This window comes from Hyla sarda, assembly GCF_029499605.1.
Source record: "Hyla sarda isolate aHylSar1 chromosome 1 unlocalized genomic scaffold, aHylSar1.hap1 SUPER_1_unloc_7, whole genome shotgun sequence".
Classification (NCBI taxonomy): Eukaryota; Metazoa; Chordata; class Amphibia; order Anura; family Hylidae; genus Hyla; species Hyla sarda.
This window is the reverse complement of record NW_026607593.1, coordinates 298,148-324,240: the sequence shown is the minus strand read 5'-3', so window position 1 is coordinate 324,240 and position 26,093 is coordinate 298,148. Positions and strand designations below refer to the sequence as shown.

Genomic DNA, 26,093 nt, shown 5'->3' with positions numbered 1-26,093 from the left:
ATAAAATGTATGGCGCAACAAAAAAAATACCGTATTTATCGGCGTATAACACACACTTTTTAGGCTAAAATTTTTAGCCTAAAGTCTATGTGCGTGTTATACGCCGATACCGCCCCAGGAAAGGCAGGGGGAGAGAGGCCGTCGCTGCCCGCTTCTCTCCCCCTGCCTTCCCTGGGGTATAGAGCCCTGCTGCCGGCCCTTCTCACCCCCTGGCTATCGGCGCCGCTGCCCGTTCTGTCCCCCTGACTATCGGTACCGGCGCCGATAGCCAGGGGGAGAGAAGGGGCAGCGGCACCCATTGCCGGCGCCGCTGACCCATTGCCTCCCCCCATCCCCGGTGGCATAATTACCTGGGTCGGGTCCGCGCTGCTGTAGGCCTCCGGAAAGGCAGGGGGAGAGAAGCGGGCAGCGACGGCCTCTCTCCCCCTGCCTTTCCTGGGGGTGTATACACGCGCACACACGCACCCTCATTTTACCATGGATATTTGGGTAAAAAACTTTCTTTACCCAAATATCCTTGGTAAAATGAGGGTGCGTGTTATAGGCCGGTGCGTGGTATACCCCGATAAATACGGTACTATTTATGTGGGGAAATTAAAAAGAAAACTGAAATTTTGCAAATTTTGGAAGGTTTCGCTTTCACGTCGTACAATTTACGGTACAAATGACGTGTTCTTTATTCTTTAGGTCAATACGATTAAAATGATACCCGCGATTGCGTTCTTTTCTATTACTGTTGTGCTTAGAAAAAAAAAAGCAAACTGTTTAACCAAATTAGTACGTTTAAAATCCCCTTATTTTGAAGACCTATAACTTTTTCATTTTTCCGTATAAGTGGCGGTATGAGGGCTCATTTTTTGCACCATGATCTGTACTTTTTATTCATACCATATTTTCTTATATAAAACTTTGAATACATTTTTCACCGTACGGTATCATTAACATTTTATTTTAATAATTCAGATATTTACGCACGTGGCGATACCAAATATGTATATAATTTTTTTTTACACTTTTTTGGGGGTGAAATAGGGAAAATGGGATAATTTTCGTTTTTATTGGGGGAGGGGGGTTTTCACATTTTTTTTTTTTACTTTTAATAATTTTATTTTTACATTTTAATAGTCCCCATAGGGGACTATTTTTGGCAATCATTTGATTGCTAATACTGTTCAGTGCTATGTATAGGACATGTGAACAACAAAAAACCCCAGGGAATTCCAGGGCAAAAACTATAAACAACAACTTTAGGGGAAACCCCCAAAGGGGTGCCCTAAACTAGAAACCCCCCCCCAAAAATGTATTTTAAAATATAACTTTTATTGTTTGCGTATAGAAAATATAGTGCAATCTGATTCAGAAACCATTGGTACCAGTGGTGTGTGTACCACAATGAATAAAATGACAGGGTCTGTCTAGCACCTTTGAATAGAAGTGGTAGAAAAGCCTCTTAGTATGTGCGCCGCAGCATTTGTATGGCCACCACTGAGGCAATAACTATAATGTATACTGGTGCTGACAAAAACCCTGCATGTTAAAAGTTCACCACAAGCCAGAGTCCCGACGGCGTTTCGCTGGTTACCCAGCGTCATCAGAGGACTGGCAGCAAGTTTGTTATTTTAATCATTGTGGTACACACACCACGTGTTACCAATGGTTTCTGAATCAGATTGCACTATATTTTCTATACGCAAACAATAAGTTATATTTTAAAATAAAATTCTAGTTTAGGGCACCCCTTTGGGGGTTTCCCCTAAAGTTGTTGTTTATATGCATAGGACATAGCACTGATCAGTGTTATCGGCGATCTTCTGCTCTGGACCCGTGGAAAGCAGCGGGACCTCCTTCTGCCGTTCTGGATGATCGGATTGCCGCGTTACATTCCCTACATACAACGTCAGGGACAATATTACATTTATTATAAGTCCAGTGTGGGGAGATGAATATAAGAATAATAAATCATATAAGAAAGAAAACTTTTATTAAATGGGCACTCATTAATAATTGCTATTGCACTGAAGTTTTCTATGTTTTATTTGTGTTTAAAAAAAGCTGCCACTAGGTGTCTCCCTACTTGTCCAGAGCACATTTCCCCCCATCTCTTGCACATACTTTGGACTCCTGCTGGCCTTAGCCAGTGCAGCCTTGTGCAACCTTAGCCAATCATAGCTCATCTCACACTGAACTGCTCTGGGCTGTGTGTAGCTGAGTGAGGGAGGAAGTTCTCCCCTGTATGGCTTCAGATGATGTCACACCTGCTGGGGAACGCCCCTTACCAGTCTGTGAATCTGACTGAGACTGAGCAGAAAATACAGAACAATATCAAGGTAGAAAACTAACAAATAATAAAAATAAAGGCCGGGGGTGGTTTATCATGATGGGGCAGTGATCTGGGAGGATTATAACATGTAACAAGATCATGAGAGGTTCTCTTTAACAATTGGTAAGAAGTTTGGAGATGAGGCCTATAAATAAGTATATATATATATATATATATATATATATATGTATTACTGTCAACTATCCTATGTACATGATTATTATATAATACTCTAAATTGGCTTCTTCCCTGTGTGAATTCTTTGATGTCTGATAAGATGTGATTTATTAGCAAAACACTTTTCACATTCTGCACATGCAAATGGCTTCTCTCCTGTGTGAGTTCTTTGATGTACAACAAGGTCTGATTTCTGAGTAAAACATTTCCCACATTCTGCACATGAAAATGGCTTCTCCTCTGTGTGAATTCTTTGATGTTGAAGAAGACTTGATTTGTGAGAGAAACATTTCCCACATTCTGAACATAAAAATGGCTTCTCCCCTGTGTGAGTTCTTTGATGTTGAACAAGACTTGACTTCTCAGTATAACATTTCCCACATTCTGCACATGAAAATGGCTTCTCTCCTGTGTGAGTTCTTTGATGTGTAACAAGATGTGATTGCTGAGTAAAACATTTTCTACATTCTGAGCATGAAAATGGCTTTTTCCCTGTGTGAGTTCTTTGATGTGTAACAAGATGTGATTTCTGAGTAAAACATTTCCCACATTCTGAACATGAAAACGGCTTTTCTCCTTTGTGAGTTCTCTGATGTACAACAAGACCTGATTTAAAAGTAAAACATGTCCCACATTCTGAGCATGAATATGGTTTCTTTCCTGTATGAGCTCGTTGATGTCCAACACCCCTTCTGTGACCTTTATTTTGCTGAACATCCTGTGATGACTGAGAAGACAGGACCTGTATATAAGGATGAGATGACAGATCTTGGCTGTGAAGGGCTGAGGGTGTATCTGGGATAATGGAATGTTCTTCATATGTATCTTGTGTGATATCATCATCTGCTTTATAATCTGAAGATATAAGATTCTCCTCTGATCTCCTGCTACAAGAATCTGCAGAGAATAACACAGATTTTATTAATAACTGTGCCCATATTTATAGTCTTTTTAGTAGAACATTATAAGTGCAGCATGTGACATCATGGAACCTTCTCCCCGTCCTCCGGATAATAAATAGTTAATGTAGACATAATATAGGGTCTTCAGGTCACATACACCCCACTCCTGGACCCCATCACACTCCCATCCAGCAGCAATGAACAATCCATAGGGCACAAATCAGACGACAGCCGAGGCGGTTCAGAGCCCACAGCAATACAGAAGTGCTGGGAAATATCCCAAATTATTCCTCTAGTCGTCTACATGGAAATCCTGCTGACTGTATAAGATGGAGACAACAGGGACAATAAAAACAACAGCGCAAACAAGGACTTTAAGGACAAGATCAGTATCAGTGAGGGTGCAGACCATATATCTCACTACACTGGCAGAGCAGTTAGGCCGTTTGCCATTGAGTGAAGTGTTACCGACCGGAGCGCCCACTCACTAACATTCATACATTTTTTTAATCTCCTTTTTATAGAGATCATGGCTTATGACCACTAGGGGTCCCCATACCATCTAGCCATTGGCTGTCCGGTCGTGCTGGGAGTTGAAGTTCTGCAACATCTGTAGGGCCACACTTTGAGAACACGGATCTAAAACATTATCCTGTCCGGCTGCAGCATCATCTTTGTCCCAGCTGAAGCACAGACCTGGCAGGACTAGTACTCCTCTGTGCTCACTCCTGTCCTATCAGACTGCAGCATGAAAGCAGAGAGGAGGGGGTTACAGAGCCGCCTGCAGTGATTGGATAAAGAGACCCAGAACAGCAGACCCAGAGAGGAAATGAATGAATGGTGAGTGAGGGCGGGCTCAGTGCTTGCCTCGGACACTCCCCTTCCTGAACAGTGGATGTCAGAATAAGTGAGCAGCAGAACAGAGGGATTTGTAAGCCAAATACAGAAGACAAATAAAAAAGACCTGTATAGCATCTGGATGACCTAGTAAGTAACATATATGAACATTATTTTTTTCTGTGATTACTGCAGCTGGTGACCGAGCAGAATCTGTGACTGTTCTCTGTATTTAGTGGTTACTACTCACCAGTGCGGTTATCTGTAGGAATGTCCTCCTTATACTGCTCATCACCGCTCACATCTGTCTCTTCTTCTTTCTTTATATCTGTAGCATTAATATAGATCAGATCTTTCCCTTTAGGAATGTCCTCCTTATACTGCTCATCACTGCTCACATCCGTCTCTTGTTTTTCCTTTATGTCCGTTGCATTAATATAGCTCAGATCTTTCCCTATAGGAATGTCCTCCTTATACTGCTCATCAATGTTTACGTCTGTCTCTTGTTCTTCCTTTATGTCTGTAGCATTAATATAGATCAGATCTTTCCCTGTAGGAATGTCCTCCCTATACTGCTCATAACCGCTCATATCTGTCTCTTGTTCTTCCTTTATGTCTGTAGTATTAATATAGATCAGCTCTTTTTCTGTAGGAATGTCCTCCTTATACTGCTTATTGCGGCTCACATCTGTCTCTGGAGCATTAATATAGATCAGATCTTCCCCTGTAGGAATGTCCTTATACTGCTCATCACTGCTCACATCTGTCTCTTCTTCCTTTATGTCTGTAGCATTAATATAGATCAGATCTTTCTCCGTAGGAATGTTCTCCTTATCCTGCTCATCGCCGCTCACATCTGTCTCTGTAGCTTTAATATTGTTCGGATCTTCACCCTGATTCAAGAGATGTGGAAGAAATATTGTAAAAGTCATCAGACAGTAGGAGAAGTCACGTGGGATGTTATAGATGAGCAGGAGATGAGGAGTCATGGAGGGTGAGGGGACTGACCACAAGAGCTTCACAGCCCTTCTACAGATCATAGGGAATATCTCCATCTACCTGATCATCCTGTGGAAGAAGAGGACGGGGACACCTCTCTGGTGCTGTTCTCTTACTGGATCTGACTGTAGGGAACACATACAGAGACTGAATTCATTCTTTACATACAAGTAATGAGAGGACGTGTGTATATAGTCATGTCTATTACCTGGTGATGTGAGGGGCTGCTGATCCTCCATCATGACCTGATCCTTGTACTGATCCTTGTGTCCTTCTACATACTCCCACTCCTCCATGGAGAAATAGACCGCCACGTCCTGACCCCTTATAGGAACCTGTATTGTGAATAAACATTTAATTCTATACAATTCCAGGATATTATATGGAGACATTTGAGGGGATATTCCTGCACATGATTTATCTTCTTGCTCTCGGATGATGAGGTGAATACTTGTCGGGGCAGATCCTCTATATTATGGTCACATGTCCAGAACTGACCACAAGTCTGATGATCCAGCTGTCAGTTCAGGTCATTATACCCAAAGTGCCCGTCCCATGGAGTGTAAGGAGTTAAGTGATATTTCATAGTATCACTGCTCCCCTCCCCCGGGACTATATAGATGGCTGCTTACTGTCTGGCCCCTAAGGATAGAATTGGCAGTGCTGTGCGCCACTTAACCCTAGCTAGACTGGTTGCTCTTATCCCAGCGAGTAGAAGGGACAATAAGCAGCTATCTATATAGTGTGTGGCCCCAGAAAAGTTAAGTGGCAATGCATCACCACCATTTAACTCCTTCATGGCTGACTGGGCAGGAGGTATATAATGTATAGCCATGGGCCCAGCTCCGGAGCAGGAGACGCATCAAATCTGGCATATCTTCTGCTCTTGTGCAGGAAACCCCTTTCAGAGCAGGGACTCCTGTCATTAAAGTGATAAGATTTGGAGGGGAGGGAGGCTGCTGCCAGTCTATGAAGCACAGTCAGGAGTTCAGCACGATTCATAGTCCCTAGGTCCTACCTGCTATCAGCATCTGGGACTCATTGCTAATGCCGGACATCACCAATGCCAAAAATCTATTTCCGGTAGCTCAGTGGAGCTGATAAGGACACCCACAGTGAAATAGCGGGGTCCCGGTCAGCTGAGAGAACGGGTGGAGGTCCCTAACCTCGCTCCACGCTGTCTGAACGACGCTCCAATCCTGCAGGCAGCCTCAGCATCACAGCATTGATCAGTGTATGTAATCTATAGATTCCATGTAATAGTCTACTACAGGGACTACAAAACTGGGAATAAGGTAAAAAGAACATTAACTTAATGTGAATAAGCCCCTCCCCTAATAAACGATTGATTCTTCCCCATTTACCAATTTGTTTCTCTTAAATGAAATAATGTAAACAAAAATAAACCTAAACATATGTGTAACCGCACGGTCAATGGCGTAAACGTAAAAAAATACAACTTCATGGACCAGAAAAAAAATTCTTAAAAAGTGATCAAAAAGTCTCATCAAAATTAGTTGTTCCGATAAAAATTACAGATCACGGCGCAAAAAATGACTTTCATACATCCCCGTATACGGAATAATAAGAGAGTTATAGGGGACAAGGTAGGACAATCTGATACATACTCATTATTGTACAAAAAGTTAACTTTCGTTTTTTCCTCCTTACCTTTAAAAAATCATAATGCTTTCAATTTTGCACCTAAAAATCCATATTATGGCTTATTTTTTTCGCCACCAATTCTACTTTGCAGTGACATCAGTCATTTTACCCCAAAAATCTACAGCGAAACGAAAAAAAAAAAATCATTGTGAGACAAAAATTTTAAAAAACCCCGCAATTTTGTAAATTTTAGGGGCTTCCGTTTCTACATAGTACATTTTTCAGTAAAAATGACACCTTCTCTTTATTCTATTGGTCCATACGATTAAAATGATCCCCGACTTATATAGGTTTGATTTTGTCGGACTTCTGAAAAAAATCATAACTATATGCAGGAAAATGTGTAAGTTTAAAATTCTCATCTTCTGACCCCTATAACTTTTTATTTTTCCACATATGGGCCGGTATGAGGACTCATTTTTTGCGCCGTGATCTGAAGTTTTTAGCGGTACCATTTTTGTGTGGATCGGATTTGTTGATCATTTTGCGCATATACCATTGACCGTGCTGTTTAATTAATGATATATTTTTATAGTTCGGACATTTCCGCACGCGGCGATACCATATATGTTTATTTTTATTTGCACTGTTTTTTTTAAATGGGAAAAGGGGGGTGATTCAAACTTTTAATAGGGAAGGGGTTAAATGACCTTTATTCACTTTTTTTCTCACTTTTTTTGCACTGTTATAGATCCCATAGGAACCTATAACACTGTACACACTGATCTCTTATACTGATCATTGTTATCCCATAGGAACCTATAACACTGCACACACTGATCTCTTACACTGATCATTGTTATCCCATAGGAGACTATAACACTGCACACACTGATCTCTTATACTGATCATTATTATCCCGTTGGGACCTATAACACTGCGCACACTGATCTCTTATACTGATCATTGTTATCCCATAGGGGCCTATAACACTGCACACACTGATCTCTTATAGGTTCCTATGGGATAATAATGACCAGTATAAGAGATCAGTGTGTGCAGTGTTATAGGTCCCTATGGGATAATAATGACCAGTATAAGAGATCAGTGTGTGCAGTGTTATAGGTCCCTATGGGATAATAATGACCAGTATAAGAGATCAGTGTGTGCAGTGTTATAGGTCCATATGGGATAATAATGATCAGTATAACACTGAGCACACTGATCTCTTATACTGATCATTGTTATCCCATAGGGACCTATAACACTGCACACACTGATCTCTTACATTTATCAATGGTTTCTCATAGGAAACCAGTGATCGATGATTCTGCCGCTTGACTGCTCATGCCTGGATCTCAGGCACTGAGCAGTCATTCGGCGATCGGACACCAGGAGGCAGGTAAGGGGATCCTCCTCGTGTCTAACAGCTGTTCGAGACGCCACGATTTTGCCGTGGCGATCCCGAACAGCTCCCTTAGTTAACCGGCATGGTTTCACTTTAGATGCAGCGTTCAAGTTTGAACGCCGCGTCTAAAGGGTTAATAGCGCGTGGCACCGCGATCACTGCCGCGCGCTATTGGCCACGGGTCCCGGCCGTTGTTAGAGGCCGGGCCCGACCCGCTATGAAAGGGAAAGGACTCATGACGTACCGGTACCTTAAGGGGTTAAAATAAAACCTATATAAATCATATATCATTGTAATCATTTGGACCTACAGAATAAAGAGAATTATTACCATAATGTGCACTGCGTCCAAACACAAGACCCCAGATTATAAAAGTCTGTAATAAGATTTTAAAAATTGTAATATTTTTTTTGGCCCTTGTTGTAGATTTTGCAGTAAAATGAGTGATGTCATTACAAAGTACAAACCTGTGGTGAAAAAAACAACAAGAACAAGAAGCCTCATATGGGATTGTAAAGAGGAAATTACAATCATTATAGCGATTAGAAGGAGAGAAGGAAAACATTAAAAAGATAAATCACTGTGTCCTTAAGGGGTTAACACTCAAAACTGCCGAGTTCTGAAGGGGTTAATAGTACAAAAACCATCTGACAGCCTCCACATGTGACCACACACATACCTCCACCTGCAGACTGTAGAGGAGCCGTGTGCTTACAGGACCTGCATGATGTCACCGTCATGTGATCAGTCACATGGAGGGGGAGTCACATGATCAGGCGCTGCTGCTCTAGGCTCATCTGCTCAGTGTATGCAGGACTCTGCTGTCACATGACCATTATCACAGGTCCTTCATCCACAATCTCTTCTATCCTGCACTGCTGAGCTCCGCCCACTCCTGTCACATGATCCTCCCCACAGGTCCTTTAGCCACATTCACATCTATACTGCTAAATGTGCCCCCAAATGTACTGGTCACATGATTATGACATCATCACAGGTCCTAAACCTCCAGCATGTAGCATATACAGAGCAGGTCCTGGTGGGGCAGTCACTGCTGTTGTGTTGTGTGTGGAGATCTCTCAGAGCGGCAGCCCCTGATCATGTGACTCCCCCTCCATGTGACTGATCACATGACGGTGACATCATCGCAGGTCCTGTAAGCACGCGGCTCCTCTACAGATACAGGTATGTGTGTGCGGTCACCATCAGATCAGGATTATTGGGGATGATTATTATTAACCCTTAAGGACACGATGTATATTTACATTCTGTGCCCCATATGGGACTTTGAGGTGAGCTCAGGAGCTATAAGCAGCCAGGACTCACCACTAATGACGCTTCCATCACAAATAACCCTTTAGATTCCATGATCAAAGTTGATTGCAGGATCTAAAATGAGTAAAATGCAGTTGTTGGGGGCGGAGTCTAGATCAGCTGAGATGACGGCCGGAGGGCCCCTTACCGTGCTCTGTGCTCAGATCGGTGCTCTAAGTATACAGACACCTCCACAGCCTGTATAAGCCGAGCACCGATAACACTGATCACTATGGCAGAGCGTTATTCAGGGTTTGTAATATAAGCCCCTCCCCTAATAAGTTTATATCCCATTTTTGTAATAAAATAATGTAGGTGGGCGTGGCTTATACATGGCGCTGTGCGGTTGTTTTTCTAGGGAGCGCCGTGCCGACCAGCGGTTGTTTGCCTGATTTCCTACCTATACTGCCCCCCAGGGGATGACTGGATGGTGAAGGTATCAGGTCACTTACCCGCCCATCCTGTCACCTGGTCAGTCTCTTTTCTCCGGGTATCAGCCACTTCTTCCATACAGGACTATGTAAGCATCAGGTTTTTTAAGTTTCTCCCGCGCCCCTATTATTACTTAAGTGTTTCCAAACCAGCGTGCCTCCAGCTGTTGTAAAACTACAACTCCCAGCATGCCCTGACAGCCAAATGCTGTAACAGCTGGAGGCACCCTGCTTGGGAAACACTGACTCCGGTGATGGCCCAGACCCTGCGTGTGTAACGGTATATGATGCTCGGCCTCTGCTGCAGGTAATAGCAGGTTCTTCCGGGGGGACATATCACAATTCACATAAAATCCTGATGTAATTGTGATGTATATTGTGCCCCCTAGTGGACACATTTCACTATTCTTCATTGGACAATGTCATATTGATCCCTCTATTCTTCTCCCTGCTCTGATGAAGACGTTCTGAATACACCGCAGCCTCAGAGATTAGGAGAAATGGATTCACGTCTTCAGCAGAGCAGGGAGAGCGACCTCAGAAGACCTGGAGGACCAGAGCGCCACCACTGGACGGGAGAGGGGAGTGCGCTCTAGTCTCTTATTTTACAGCCCTCGGACAATGGATTTTGTTTTATAGAGAAATCTGAAAACTCCTATAATGTCTCCTCAGATGTTTCCCCAGATTATCTCCAGGAAATGGATTTTATTTCTCCATAGAATCTGGTGCGGTTTATCATCGTCTCCTCTTCTTCCCTTCAGGTTTCTCCAATCCAGGATCCTCTGCTGATATCTTCTATATAAGAGAATTCTCCTGGATGACCCATCAACCATGGAGAGAGACAGGAACAAGATGGCCGACAGGATCATAAACCTCACCCTACATATACTCTTCCGGCTTACTGGAGAGGTGAGGGATTCTGGGAGTGATGTCACATGACCTCATTCTTATCTATGTAATAACAGATGGATATGACTGGAGAGGTGAGGGATTCTGAGAGTGATGTCACATGACCTCATTCTTATCTATGTAATAACAGATGATATGACTGGAGAGGTGAGGGATTCTGGGAGTGATGTCACATGACCTCATTCTTATCTATGTAATAACAGATGGATATGACTGGAGAGGTGAGGGATTCTGGGAGTGATGTCCCATGACCTCATTCTTATCTATGTAATAACAGATGGATATGACTGGAGAGGTGAGGGATTCTGGGAGTGATGTCACATGACCTCATTCTTATCTATGTAATAACAGATGGATATGACTGGAGAGGTGAGGGATTCTGGGAGTGATGTCACATGACCTCATTCTTATCTATGTAATAACAGATGGATATGACTGGAGAAGTGAGGGATTCTGGGAGTGATGTCACATGACCTCATTCTTATCTATGTAATAACAGATGGATATGACTGGAGAGGTGAGGGATTCTGGGAATGTATGTAGTGATATTAATGTGTCTCTCCATACACAGGATTACACAGTAGTGAAGAAGTCCTCTAGTGGGCGCTGTCGGGCCCCTGTGTGTGAAGGATGGGGAAGAACCCTGAGCCCAATCCCGGGGCCCCCACCTCACTCCCTGATACATGAGGAAATGGATGAACAGAAGATCCTAGAACTCATCAACAAGATGATGGAGCTGCTGACTGGAGAGGTGACCCTGCTGGGACATTATACAGTAATGGAGGGGTCTGGTGATGACTGGAGAGGTGACCCTGCTGGGACATTATACAGTAATGGAGGGGTCTGGTGATGACTGGAGAGGTGACACTGCTGGGACATTATACAGTAATGGAGGGGTCTGGTGATGACTGGAGAGGTGACACTGCTGGGACATTATACAGTAATGGATGGGTCTGGTGATGACTGGAGAGGTGACACTGCTGGGACATTATACAGTAATGGAGGGTCTGGTGATGACTGGAGAGGTGACCCTGCTGGGACATTATACAGTAATGGAGGGGTCTGGTGATGACTGGAGAGGTGACACTGCTGGGACATTATTCAGTAATGTAGGGGTCTGGTGATGACTGGAGAGGTGACACTGCTGGGACATTATACTGTAATGGAGGGGTCTGGTGATGACTGGAGAGGTGACACTGCTGGGACATTATACAGTAATGGAGGGGTCTGGTGATGACTGGAGAGGTGACACTGCTGGGACATTATACAGTAATGGAGGGGTCTGGTGATGACTGGAGAGGTGACACTACTGGGACATTATATAGTAATGGAGGGGTCTGGTGATGACTGGAGAGGTGACACTGCTGGGACATTATACAGTAATGGAGGGGTCTGGTGATGACTGGAGAGGTGACACTGCTGGGAAATTATTCAGTAATGGAGGGGTCTGGTGATGACTGGAGAGGTGACACTGCTGGGACATTATACTGTAATGGAGGGGTCTGGTGATGACTGGAGAGATGACACTGCTGGGACATTATACAGTAATGGAGGGGTCTGGTGATGACTGGAGAGGTGACACTGCTGGGAAATTATTCAGTAATGGAGGGGTCTGGTGATGACTGGAGAGGTGACACTGCTGGGACATTATACTGTAATGGAGGGGTCTGGTGATGACTGGAGAGGTGACACTGCTGGGACATTATACAGTAATGGAGGGGTCTGGTGATGACTGGAGAGGTGACACTGCTGGGACATTATACAGTAATGGAGGGGTCTGGTGATGACTGGAGAGGTGACACTACTGGGACATTATATAGTAATGGAGGGGTCTGGTGATGACTGGAGAGGTGACACTGCTGGGACATTATACTGTAATGGAGGGGTCTGGTCATGACTGGAGAGGTGACACTGCTGGGAATGCTGGGACATTATACAGTAATGGAGGGGTCTGGTGATGTCTGGAGAGGTGACACTGCTGGGACATTATACAGTAATGGAGGGGTCTGGTGATGACTGGAGAGATGACACTGCTGGGACATTATACAGTAATGGAGGGGTCTGGTGATGACTGGAGAGGTGACACTGCTGGGACATTATACAGTAATGGAGGGGTCTGGTGATGACTGGAGAGGTGACACTGCTGGGACATTATACAGTAATGGAGGGGTCTGGTGATGACTGGAGAGGTGACACTGCTGGGACATTATACAGTAATGGAGGGGTCTGGTGATGACTGGAGAGGTGACACTGCTGGGAATGCTGGGACATTATACAGTAATGGAGGGGTCTGGTGATGACTGGAGAGGTGACACTGCTGGGACATTATACAGTAATGGAGGGGTCTGGTGATGACTGGAGAGGTGACACTGCTGGGACATTATACAGTAATGGAGGGGTCTGGTGATGACTGGAGAGGTGACACTGCTGGGACATTATACAGTAATGGAGGGGTCTGGTGATGACTGGAGAGGTGACATTGCTGGGACATTATACAGTAATGGAGGGGTCTGGTGATGACTGGAGAGGTGACACTGCTGGGACATTATACAGTAATGGAGGGGTCTGGTGATGACTGGAGAGGTGACACTGCTGGGACATTATACAGTAATGGAGGGGTCTGGTGATGACTGGAGAGGTGACACTGCTGGGACATTATACAGTAATGGAGGGGTCTGGTGATGACCGGAGAGGTGACACTGCTGGGACATTATACAGTAATGGAGGGGTCTGGTGATGACTGGAGAGGTGACACTGCTGGGACATTATACAGTAATGAAGGGATCTGGTGATGACTGGAGAGGTGACACTGCTGGGACATTATACAGTAATGGAGGGGTCTGGTGATGACTGGAGAGGTGACCCTGCTGGGACATTATACAGTAATGGAGGTGTCTGGTGATGACTGGAGAGGTGACACTGCTGGGACATTATACAGTAATGGAGGCGTCTGGTGATGACTGGAGAGGTGACACTGCTGGGAATGCTGGGACATTATACAGTAATGGAGGCGTCTGGTGATGACTGGAGAGGTGACACTGCTGGGACATTATACAGTAATGGAGGGGTCTGGTGATGACTGGAGAGGTGACACTGCTGGGACATTATACAGTAATGGAGGGGGTCTGGTGATGACTGGAGAGGTGACACTGCTGGGAATGCTGGGACATTATACAGTAATGAAGGGGTCTGGTGATGACTGGAGAGGTGACACTGCTGGGACATTATACAGTAATGGAGGGGTTTGGTGATGACTGAAGAGGTGACACTGCTGGGACATTATACAGTAATGGAGGGGTCTGGTGATGACTGGAGAGGTGACATTGCTGGGACATTATACAGTAATGGAGGGGTCTGGTGATGGCTGGAGAGGTGACACTGCTGGGACATTATACAGTAATGGAGGGGTCTGGTGATGACTGGACAGGTGACACTGCTGGGACATTATACAGTAATGGAGGGGTCTGGTGATGACTGGAGAGGTGACACTGCGGGGACATTATACAGTAATGGAGGGGTCTGGTGATGACTGGAGAGGTGACACTGCTGGGACATTATACAGTAATGGAGGGGTCTGGTGATGACTGGAGAGGTGACACTGCTGGGACATTATACAGTAATGGAGGGGTCTGGTGATGACTGGAGAGGTGACACTGCTGGGAATGCTGGGACATTATACAGTAATGGAGGGGTCTGGTGATGCCTGGAGAGGTGACACTGCTGGGACATTATACAGTAATGGAGGGGTCTGGTGATGACTGGAGAGGTGACCCTGCTGGGACATTATACAGTAATGGAGGGGTCTGGTGATGACTGGAGAGGTGACACTGCTGGGACATTATACAGTAATGGAGGGGTCTGGTGATGACTGGAGAGGTGACACTGCTGGGACATTATACAGTAATGGAGGGGTCTGGTGATGACAGGAGAGGTGACACTGCTGGGACATTATACAGTAATAGAGGGGTCTGGTGATGACTGGAGAGGTGACACTGCTGGGACATTATACATTAATGGAGGGGTCTGGTGATGACTGGAGAGGTGACACTGCTGGGACATTATACAGTAATGGAGGGGTCTGGTGATGACTGGAGAGGGGACACTGCTGGGACATTATACAGTAATGGAGGGGTCTGGTGATGACTGGAGAGGTGACACTGCTGGTACATCATACAGTAATGGAGGGGTCTGGTGATGACTGGAGAGGTGACACTGCTGGGACATTATATAGTAATGGAGGGGTCTGGTGATGACTGGAGAGGTGACACTGCTGGGAATGCTGGGACATTATACAGTAATGGAGGGGTCTGGTGATGACTGGAGAGGTGACCCTGCTGGGACATTATACAGTAATGGAGGGGTCTGGTGATGACTGGAGAGGTGACACTGCTGGGAATGCTGGGACATTATACAGTAATGGAGGGGTCTGGTGATGACTGGAGAGGTGACACTGCTGGGAATGCTGGGACATTATACAGTAATGGAGGGGTCTGGTGATGACTGGAGAGGTGACACTGCTGGGAATGCTGGGACATTATACAGTAATGGAGGGGTCTGGTGATGACTGGAGAGGTGACACTGCTGGGAATGCTGGGACATTATACAGTAATGGAGGGGTCTGGTGATGACTGGAGAGGTGACACTGCTGGGAATGCTGGGACATTATACAGTAATGGAGGGGTCTGGTGATGACTGGAGAGGTGACACTGCTGGACATTATACAGTAATGGAGGGGTCTGGTGATGACTGGAAAGGTGACACTGCTGGGAATGCTGGGACATTATACAGTAATGGAGGGGTCTGGTGATGACTGGAGAGGTGACACTGCTGGGAATGCTGGGACATTATACAGTAATGGAGGGGTCTGGTGATGACTGGAGAGGTGACACTGCTGGGAATGCTGGGACATTATACAGTAACACCACTGGAGGGGTCGGGGTGATGACTGTATCATTATGTGTCAGGTTCCTATAAGGTGTCAGGACGTGGCGGTCTATTCCTCACTGGAGAAGTGGGAGTATGTAGAAGGACACAAGGATCAGTACAAGGATCAGGTCATGATGGAGGATCAGCAGCCCCTCACATCACCAGGTAATAGACATGACTATATACACACGTCCTCTCATTATTTGTATGTAAAGAATGAATTCAGTCTCTGTATGTGTTCCCTACAGTCAGATCCAGTAAGAGAACAGCACCAGAGAGGTGTCCCCGTCCTCTTCTTCCACAGGATGATCAGGTAGATGTAGATATTCCCTATGATCTGTAGAAGGGCTGTGAAGCTCTTGTGGTCAGTCCCCTCACCCTCCATGACTCCTCATCTCCTGCTCATCTATAACATCCCACGTGTCTTCTCCTACTGTCTGATGACTTTTACAATATTTCTTCCACATCTTATGAATCAGGGTGAAGATCCGAACAATATTAATACTGCAGAGACAGATGTGAGCGGTGATGAGCAGTATAATGAGGACATTCCTACAGCGAAAGATCTGATCTATGTTAATGCTACAGACATAAAGGAAGAAGAAGTGACAGATGTGAGCGGTGATGAGCAGTATAAGGAGAACATTCCTACTGAGAAAGATCTGATCTATAATAATGCTACAGACATAAAGGAAGAAGAGGAGACAGATGTGAGCGGTGATGAGCAGTATAAGGAGAACATTCATACAGAGAAAGATCCAATCTATATTAATGCTACAGACATAAAGGAAGAAGAAGAGACAGATGTGAGTGGTGATGAGCAGTATAAGGAGGACATTCCTACAGGTTACTGCCCAGGTGAGTAGTAACCACTAAATGCAGAGAACAGTCACAGATTCTGCTCAGTCACCGACTGTAATCATTTTTTATGGAATTTTTTTAAAGGGATACTTCGATGGATAGAAAGTTATTTAGAATTGTAAAATAATTCTATTTAACCTCTTAAAGGGGTAGTCCAGTGGTGAAAAACTTATCCCCTATCCTAAGGATAGGGGATAAGTTTGAGATCACGGGGGGTCCGACCGCTGGGGCCCCCTGCGATCTCTCTGTACGGGGCCAGGCTCTCCGGCCAGATAGTGGGTGTCGACCCCCGCACAAAGCGGCGGATGACACGCCCCCTCAATACATCTCTATGGCAGAGCCGGAGATTGCCGAAGGCAGCGCTTCGGCTCTGCCATAGTGTTGTATTGAGGGGGCGTGTCGGCCGCCACCTCGTGCGGAGGTCAACACGCCCCTTCCCGCGGGCTGTCGGGGCTCCGTACAGGAGATCGCAGGGGGCCCCAGCGGTCGGACCCCCGCGATCTGCAACTTATCCCCTATCCTTAGGATAGGGGATAAGTTGCTCAACACTGAGTCACCACTGGACTACTCCTTTAAGGACCCAGAGTTTTTCCGTTTTTGCATTTTCATTTTTTCCTCCTTACCTTTAAAAAATCATAACTCTTTCAATTTTGCACCTAAAAATTCATATGATGGCTTAATTTTTTTTGTCACCAATTGTACTTTGTAATGACATCAGTAATTTTACCCAAAAATCTACGACGAAATGGAAAAAAAAATAATTGTGAGACAAAATAAACGCCATTTTGTAACTTTTGGGGGCTTCCGTTTCTACGTAGTACATTTTTCAGTAAAAATGACACCTTCTCTTTATTCTGTAGGTCCATACGATTAAAATGATCCCCTACTTATATAGGTGATTTTGTCGCACTTCTGGAAAAAATCATAACTACATGCAGGAAAATGTATACGTTTAAAATTGTCATCTTCTGACCCCTATAACTTTTTTATTTTTCCACATATGGGGCGGTATGAGGGCTCATTTTTTGTGCCGTGATCTGAAGTTTTTATCGGTACCATTTTTGTATTGATCGGACTTTTTGATCGGTTTTTATTCATTTTTTCATGATATAAAAAGTGACCAAAAATACACTATTTTGGACTTTGGAATTTTTTTGCGCGTACGCCATTGACCGTCCGGTTTAATTTACTATATATTTTTATAGTTCGGACATTTCCGCATGCGGCGATACCACATGTTTATTTTTATTTTTATTTACACAGTTTTAAAAAAAATGGGAAATGGGGTGTGATTCAAACTTTTATTAAGGGAGTGTTTTAGCTCCCATAGGAGACTATAACACTGCACACACTGATCTCTTATACTGATCATTGTTATCCCATAGGAGACTATAACACTGCACACACTGATCTCTTATACTGATCATTGTTATCCCATAGGAGACTATAACACTGCACACACTGATCTCTTATACTGATCATTGTTATCCCATAGGAGACTATAACACTGCACACACTGATCTCTTACACTGATCATTGTTATCCCATAGGAGACTATAACACTGCAGACACTGATCTCTTATGCTGATCATTGTTATCCCATAGGAGACTATAACACTGCACACACTGATCTCTTATACTGATCATTGTTATCCCATAGGGACCTATAACACTGCACACACTGATCTTTTACATTGATCAGTGGTTTCTCATAAGAAACCACTGATCGATGATTCTGCCGCTTGACTGCTCATGCCTGGATCTCAGGCACTGAGCAGTCATGCGGCGATCGGACAGCGAGGAGGCAGGTAGGGATCCTCCGGTTGTCATATAAGCTGTTCTGGATGCTGCGATTTCGCCGCGGCAATCCCGAACAGCTCCCTGAGCTAACCGGCATGGTTTCACTTTGATTTTAGACGTGGCGTTCAACTTTGAACGCCGCATCTAAAGGGTTAATAGCGTGCGGCACCGCGATCAATGCCACGCGCTATTAGCCACGGGTCCCAGCCGTTGTTAGAGGCTATAGACTGGGAGAAGGAGGAAACCCAGGCTGGAGGGGCGGCCGAACCCACCGGGTCTGAAAGAGCACCTGGGTTTGAAATAGCAGGGGGGTCTGGGTCTGGGGGAGCAGTGGAGCAGGCAGAACAAGTGGGTTCAGCAGAACCTGGCATTTTTGCAGAGCAGTTTTTACAAGCGTAATGAGTAACCAATATTCCAGATATCTGTTTAGAGGGAGGGACAGTTCTGGGCACGGACATAGCAAAAAATGAACAGTCTGACCCAAGTCTGTGTCCCTAGGCAGCTGCTGTGAGGACTCTGCACCGTGGCTGTGAGGAGAGAGAAAGACGTGATTGGCCCCTGCATTGGCCCCTGCATGGCCCCAAACGCGCGCACAGCGCTGATTGGTGGCTCAATTTGCGCTGCTGAAGCGCTTATGCAACCTGGTGGGCGGAGCTAACGTCCGCCGGGCCGCCGAAGAAATACAGAGAGACTTAGTAATGGCACCCGAACCCCGAGCGCACACCCCGCCTGTAGTGAGCTCCTGTGCGCCCGGGGGACGGAGCGGGCGAAGTGCCGTCGGCAGCCGCAACTGCCGAAAATGAATGTAAAACGGCGCACACGCCCGCAGAGAAGAGCTATGGTTTCACTTTCATTTTAGTCTAAAGGGTTAATAGCGCACGGCACCGTGATCAATGCCACGCGCTATAAGCCACGGGTCCCGGCCGTTGTTAGAGCCTGGGCCCAACCCGCTGTGGCCCCCCGTTATAGAACGGGAGCGGACTCAGGACGTACAGGTACGCCATGGGTCCTTAACAGGTTAAAAGTCTTTCGCCTTCCAGTACTAATCAGCTGCTGTATGCTGCAGAGAAAATTGTGTAGTTCTTTTCAGTATTACCACACTGGACAGAGGTGTCAGCAGAGAGCACTGTGGTCAGACAGAAAAGAACTACACAACTTCCTCTGGAGCATACAGTAGCTGATAAGTACTGGAAGGATTAACCCCTTAAGGACTCAGGGTTTTTCCGTTTTTGCACTTTCGTTTTTTCCTCCTTACCTTTAAAAAATCATAACCCTTTCAATTTTCCACCTAAAAATCCATATTATGGCTTATTTTTTGCGTCGCCAATTCTACTTTGCAGTGACATTAGTCATTTTACCCAAAAATGCACGGCGAAACGGAAAAAAAAATCATTGTGCGACAAAATCGAAAAAAAAACGCCATTTTGTAACTTTTGGGGGCTTCCATTTCTACGCAGTGCATATTTCGGTAAAAATTACACCTTATCATTATTCTGTAGGTCCATACGATTAAAATGATCCCCTACTTATATAGGTTGGATTTTGTCGGACTTCTGGAAAAAATCATAACTACATGCAGGAAAATTTATACGTTTAAAAATGTCATCTTCTGACCCCTATAACTTTTTTATTTTTCCACGTACGGGGCGGTATGAGGGCTCATTTTTTGCGCCGTGATCTGAAGTTTTTATTGGTATGATTTTTGTTTTGATCTGACTTTTTGATCACTTTTTATTCATTTTTTAATGTTATAAAAAGTTACCAAAATACGCTTTTTTGGACTTTGGAATTTTTTTGCGCGTACGCCATTGACCGTACGGCTTAATTAATGATATATTTTTATAGTTCGGACATTTACGCACGCGGCGATACCACATATGTTTATTTTTATTTTTTTTTACACTGTTTTATTTTTCTTATGGGAAAAGGGGGGTGATTCAAACTTTTATTAGGGAAGGGGTTAAATGACCTTTATTAACACTTTTTTTTTACTTTTTTTTTGCAGTGTTATAGGTCCCATAGGGACCTATAACACTGCACACACTGATCTTTCATCCTGATCACAGGCATGTATTAACACGCCTGTGATCAGCATTATCGACGCTTGACTGCTCCTGCCTGGATCTCAGGCACGGAGCAGTCATTCGTCGATCGGACACCAGGGAGGCAGGTAAGAGCCCTCCCGGTGTCCGATCAGCTGTTCGGGACGCCGCGATTTCACCGCGGCGGTCCCGAACAGCCCGACTGAGCAGCCGGGATACTTTCAGTTTCACTTTAGAAGCGGCGGTCAGCTTTGACCGCCGCTTCTAAAGGGTTAATACCGCACATCGCCGCGATCGGCGATGTGTGGTATTAGCCGCGGGTCCCGGCCGTTGATTAGCGCCGGGACCCACGCGATATGATGCGGGATCGCGGCGCGATCCCGCTTCATATCGCGGGAGCCGGCGCAGGACGTAAATATACGTCCTGCGTCGTTAAGGGGTTAAAGGGGTACTCCTGTGAAAAACATATATTTTTTTTTAATCAACTGGTGCCAGAAAGTTAAACAGATTTGTAAATTACTTCTATTTAAAAATCTTAATCCTTCCAGTACTTATCAGCTGCTGTATACTACAGAGGAAGTTCTTTTCTTTTTGAATTTATTTTCTGTCTGTCCACAGTGCTCTCTGCTGACACCTCTGTCCATGTCAGGAACTGTCCAGAGTACAAACAAATCCCCATAGCAAAATGTATACCTGTTTACAAAATTGCATATTTTTTTTGTTTTTGTTTTTTCTATTTTGTTGCACAATGATTTTTTTTTTGTTTCTCCGTAGATTTTTGGGTAAAATGACTGATGTAATTACAAAGTATAATTGGTGGCGCAAAAAAAAGCCATAATATGGATCTGTGGGTGCAAAATTGAAAGGGTTATGATTTTTAAAAGGTGAGGAGGAAAAAACAAAAAGTGCAAAAATGGAAAAACCTGAGTCCCCAAGGGGTTAAAATTGTTATCTTCTGACCCCTATAACATTTTTATTTTTCCGCATTTAGTTTTTATTGGTACCATTTTTGTTTTGATAGGACTTTTTTGATCACTTTGAAAACTTTTAGTTTTTTATGGTATCTGAAGTGACCAAAAATGCAAAATTTTTGGTATTTTTGTACGTGTACGCCATCCACCGTGCGGTTTAGATAACCTTATATTTTAATAGACCTGACATTTACACACGCAGTGGTACCACATATGATTATTGTTATTTTTTATTACATTATTTTATTAAAAAAATGGGAAAAGGTGGGTATTTGAAACTTTTAATAGAGAAGGGGTTAATTCACTTTTATTAACTTTTTTTTTTACACTTTGCTTGGTATAGTCCCCTATGGGGGCTAAAAAAAAAATCTTCTGATTGCTTATACTGATCAATGTTATGCCATAGCATTGATCAGTGTTCTTTGTGCTCTGCTTGGAGCAGCAGATCGCCGAAAGGACGACGAGGTGGCAGGTGAGGACCCTCCCGTTGTCCAGTCAGCTGATCGAGACCTGCGATTTCACCACGGATGTCCCAATCAGCTCCACTGAGCAAACCGGCACTGTTAAGCCCACACTTTAGACGCTGTAATCAACTTTTATCACGGCGTCTAAAGGGTTAATGGTCGGTATTGGCGGTGCCCGGCATTAGCCGTGGGTCCTGGCTGCCCGTAACAACCGGGACCCACCGGGTTTAACCCGTTCTCTGCTGGTGAGTGGTTTAAACCCCATTAACGGGTCCAGGGCGTACAGGTACACCCTTGGTCAAGTCCCAGAACGTCAGGGCATACCTGTACGCCCTTGGTCCTGGTGAAGTTAAATGGGAAAAGGGGGCTGATTCAAACTTTTATTATAGAAGGGGTTAAATCACCTGTATTAACGTTCTTTTTACAAATTTTTTTTACGCCCCATAGGGGACTATTACATGTAATCTTCTGATTGCAGACACTGTATAATGTTATGCCATAGCATAGCGGTGATCCCGATCAGCACCGCTAAGCTGCTGGGAAGCTTTTTCTTTCATTTCAGACACGGCGATCAACTTTGATCGATGCGTCTAAGGGGTTAATACCGGACATCACCGCAATCGGTGATGTTCGGTATTAGCCACGGGTCCCGGCCGTTGATAGCCATCGGGGACTGACCTGCTATGACGCGGGGTCAGCCCGTGACTCCGCGTCATAGCAGGGGAGCAAGTGCAGGGTTACAGGTAAAGGTACGCCCTGCGTTTTTAAGAGGTTAATTACCCATGATGTTTATTTACCTTATGAGGCCATTTAGGGTGTATTGGGTGGCCCCGGGACTCGAGCCCTCTCTATACCAGGTGAATCTTGGCTGCATTCAGCAACTGAGGACCGCAGCTAATAGCTGACACAGAGCAATCTCTGGTGCTGGCTATTAACCACTTAGATGCTACTGTCAAAGCTGATATCAGCATTTAAACAGCCTTAGTAAGAATCATTGGTGGTGCAGTGGTAAGGATTGGCTCACCACGAAGCGAACATGGGGGGCCCATCCATCGTCATGGCAGCCCAAGGCCTTTGCTAGGACTGCCATTGATACAGCCTGTCTATAGTCGGCTCTAATGGATCAATGCAGTAAATACGTACTGCACTGATCTGTATGAGCAATCCAATGACTACTCATACAAGTCCTTTAGAAGAATCAAAAAGTGTAAAAAATGTTAAATGTAAATGAAACTCTCCAATAATATATTCACTTTTTGGTGTAAAAATGTTAAGCTATCTTTGTTGGAATTGTTTATAAAATTAGTAAATGTAACGAAAAATATGCAAATGAGATATTGTTGTGATTGTATGGACCTGACTTCTATTTTAAGGGTGTTAATACAATGTAAGATCAGTCCCACAAAAAACAAACTCTCCAGTGTAGATGGAAAAATAAAATAGTTATGGCTATGAGGAGAGGAGTAAAAAAAGGAAAACACAAAAGCTTAAATTTCCTGGGTTGTTAAGGGGTTAATACTGATCATAAAATCTGTGTTATTCTCTGCAGATTCTTGTACCAGGAGATCAGAGGAGAATCTTATATCTTCAGATTATAAAGCAGATGATGATATCACACAAGATACATATGAAGAACATTACATTATCCCAGATGCACCCTCAGCCCTTCACAGCCAAGATCTGTCATCTCATCCTTATATACAGGTCCTGTCTTCTCAGTCATCACAGGATGTTCAGCAAAATAAAGGTCACAGAAGGGGTGTGGGACATCAACGAGCTCATACAGGAAAGAAATCATATTCATGCTCAGATTGTGGGAAATGTTTTACTAAGAAATCACAACTTGTTCAACATCTAAGAACTCACACAGGAGAGAAGCCGTTTTCATGTTCAGAATGTGGGAAATGTTTTAATCAGAAATCAAGTCTTTTTAGACATCAAAAAAGAACTCACACAGGGGAGAAGCCATATTCATGCTCAGAATGTGGGAAATGTTTTCCGGAGAAATCACATCTTGTTCAACATCAAAGAACTCACACAGGGGAGAAGCCATTTTCATGTTCAGAATGTGGGAAATGTTTTAATCAGAAATCAAGTCTTTTTAGACATCAAAGAACTCACACAGGGGAGAAGCCATTTTCATGTGCAGAATGTGAAAAATGTTATACTGCAAAATCAAAGCTTGTTCAACATCAAAGAACTCACACAGGGGAGAAGCCATTTTCATGTTCAGAATGTGGAAAATGTTTTATTGTGAAATCAAATCTTGTTAAACATAAAAGAACTCACACAGGAGAGAAGCCAATTCAGAGCAGTAAATGATGCAGATAACTCATCTATATATTATCCATGTACATAGGATATCTGACATTTATACATATATCATATACTGCATCTACAAACCTGTTACCAATTGTTAATAAAAGTTTTCTTTCTTATATGATTTATTATTCTTATATTCATCTCCGCACACTGGACTTATAATAAATGGAATATTGTCCCTGACGTTGTATATAGGGAATGTAACGCGTCAGTGTTGTCCCCGCCCCCTTCTCATTATGATTATAGAGACTTTAATTCAAGGCATCAGACAGGATCCGCGCGTCTCCCTTGAAGATCGTCTCTTCTGAACATAAGACGCTGCAGATACTTTTATTTATCACAAACCCTAGACCAGCGTTTCCTGTCTTGACGTCTATTTTCGGTCTCAGATCATAAAATCCATTTTTCTATATGAGAAGTCGTCAATATGTCAGCGTCCCCCGGGTTCAGTAAACATCGGTGTAATTCTTTTCTTTGTCCTCCCCGGGGTATAAAATCCCTAGAGATCTGATCACATCTGGTACAAGATCTCTTTACTTCACACTTTGCGCCATTATTACACGGATTGAAGACCCAGTTACACGCTCGTAAATTCTCATATATGTTGTGGATTGGAAGGAAAAAGGTTCTTAAATCTTATATTTACCAATAATATTTTATATTTTTACAGTCCGTCCCTATCATAGTACAGAATTGTTATTTTTCTTCTATCCGATGGTTATTTAGTAATTTTGTTAGGATTCAGAAGAGACCACGTGTCCCGTATAGACGCTCACCCTGAAGACATTAGACGGCGGTTTTGTGTTTCCGGATTTACACACTTATTATAAAGCTTTTCCTTCGTCTGGATTATTAGAGCTCGTTCGCTCTTCTTTTTCTCATCCTCCCCTTTATATTCCTCCTCATGTGGATATGGAATTCTCCTCAGTCCCTCCTTCTATAGGGCCCATTTTGTGGCCCCCGCACTCCTCCTTGGCCTCTCTAGTTCTTTCCTCTTTTATATATAACTTTGTCGGTATTACGAGACTGCTCTACGACTGATTCTGATTTCCCTTCTCCCCTAACCCCACTTTCTTTACTCCCTATGGTTATTACTAAACACATTTTCCCTCTTCCCCTTTGTGGGAACGTTTACATTCTTTTACGTTACGAGATTTATATTCTTCTACTAAGACTTTGGCCATAGAGGAATCTCAGGCTTTCTGGGGTTTTATAAGTAAGTTTATCTTTACTCGCCAATGTTTTAAGCGTTATACTAACATACGTCCCTGAAATTGGTTAGAGAGATTGTATTTATTTCCTAAATAATAATACTATCTAAGCTTTATTCTTATCTGATTTCTTCTACTCCTAATAGTAACCAAAATGCGTCTTATATGAGAAGAGGAGCTGAATATCCAACTCTCTGAAGAACAGTGCGGATTTATCTCTAGCGCTCACGTGGCTCCTCCCCCTGTATTCTTATACAGGAGAGTTCATATAAGTTATATTGTCAGGGGTATGGGACTCCTCCTCTCCTTTTGTCACATGGTATACCAGAATCTTCTCAATGTTGGAGGTGTGTGATTGAGTCATGGACTCTTTTACATATATAGTGGTCCTGCTTGAAAATTCAATCTTTCTGGCAGATTATTTCGATTGCCATTTATACTCGAGTATAAGCACCTTTTTTTTGTGCAGAATATGTCCCCCTCGGCTTAAACTCAAGTGAAAAAAAAATAGCAGTGACATCAGTCCAGGCATTCAGGTTGGGGGGGGGGGGGGAGCCATCCATCTTTACCGGGACGGCCCCGGACTCATCCAGG

The 26,093-nt window shown here is 44.0% G+C and overlaps 2 protein-coding genes across 2 annotated transcripts in view; one reads left to right on the top strand and one right to left on the bottom strand.

Moving 5' to 3' along the window:
• Positions 1-26,093, bottom strand: part of LOC130298252 (zinc finger protein 850-like) — a 411,906-nt gene that overhangs the window by 95,489 nt on the left and 290,324 nt on the right. Inside the window, exon 8 of the mRNA XM_056551174.1 lies at positions 2,588-3,103. Within this exon, the coding sequence (XP_056407149.1) occupies positions 2,588-3,103 (516 nt within the window). The remainder of the gene's footprint in view (positions 1-2,587; positions 3,104-26,093) is intronic.
• Positions 1-26,093, top strand: part of LOC130298274 (zinc finger protein 268-like) — a 150,956-nt gene that overhangs the window by 86,134 nt on the left and 38,729 nt on the right. Inside the window, exon 8 of the mRNA XM_056551204.1 lies at positions 23,735-24,241. Coding sequence (XP_056407179.1) covers positions 23,735-24,241 — 507 coding nt within the window. The remainder of the gene's footprint in view (positions 1-23,734; positions 24,242-26,093) is intronic.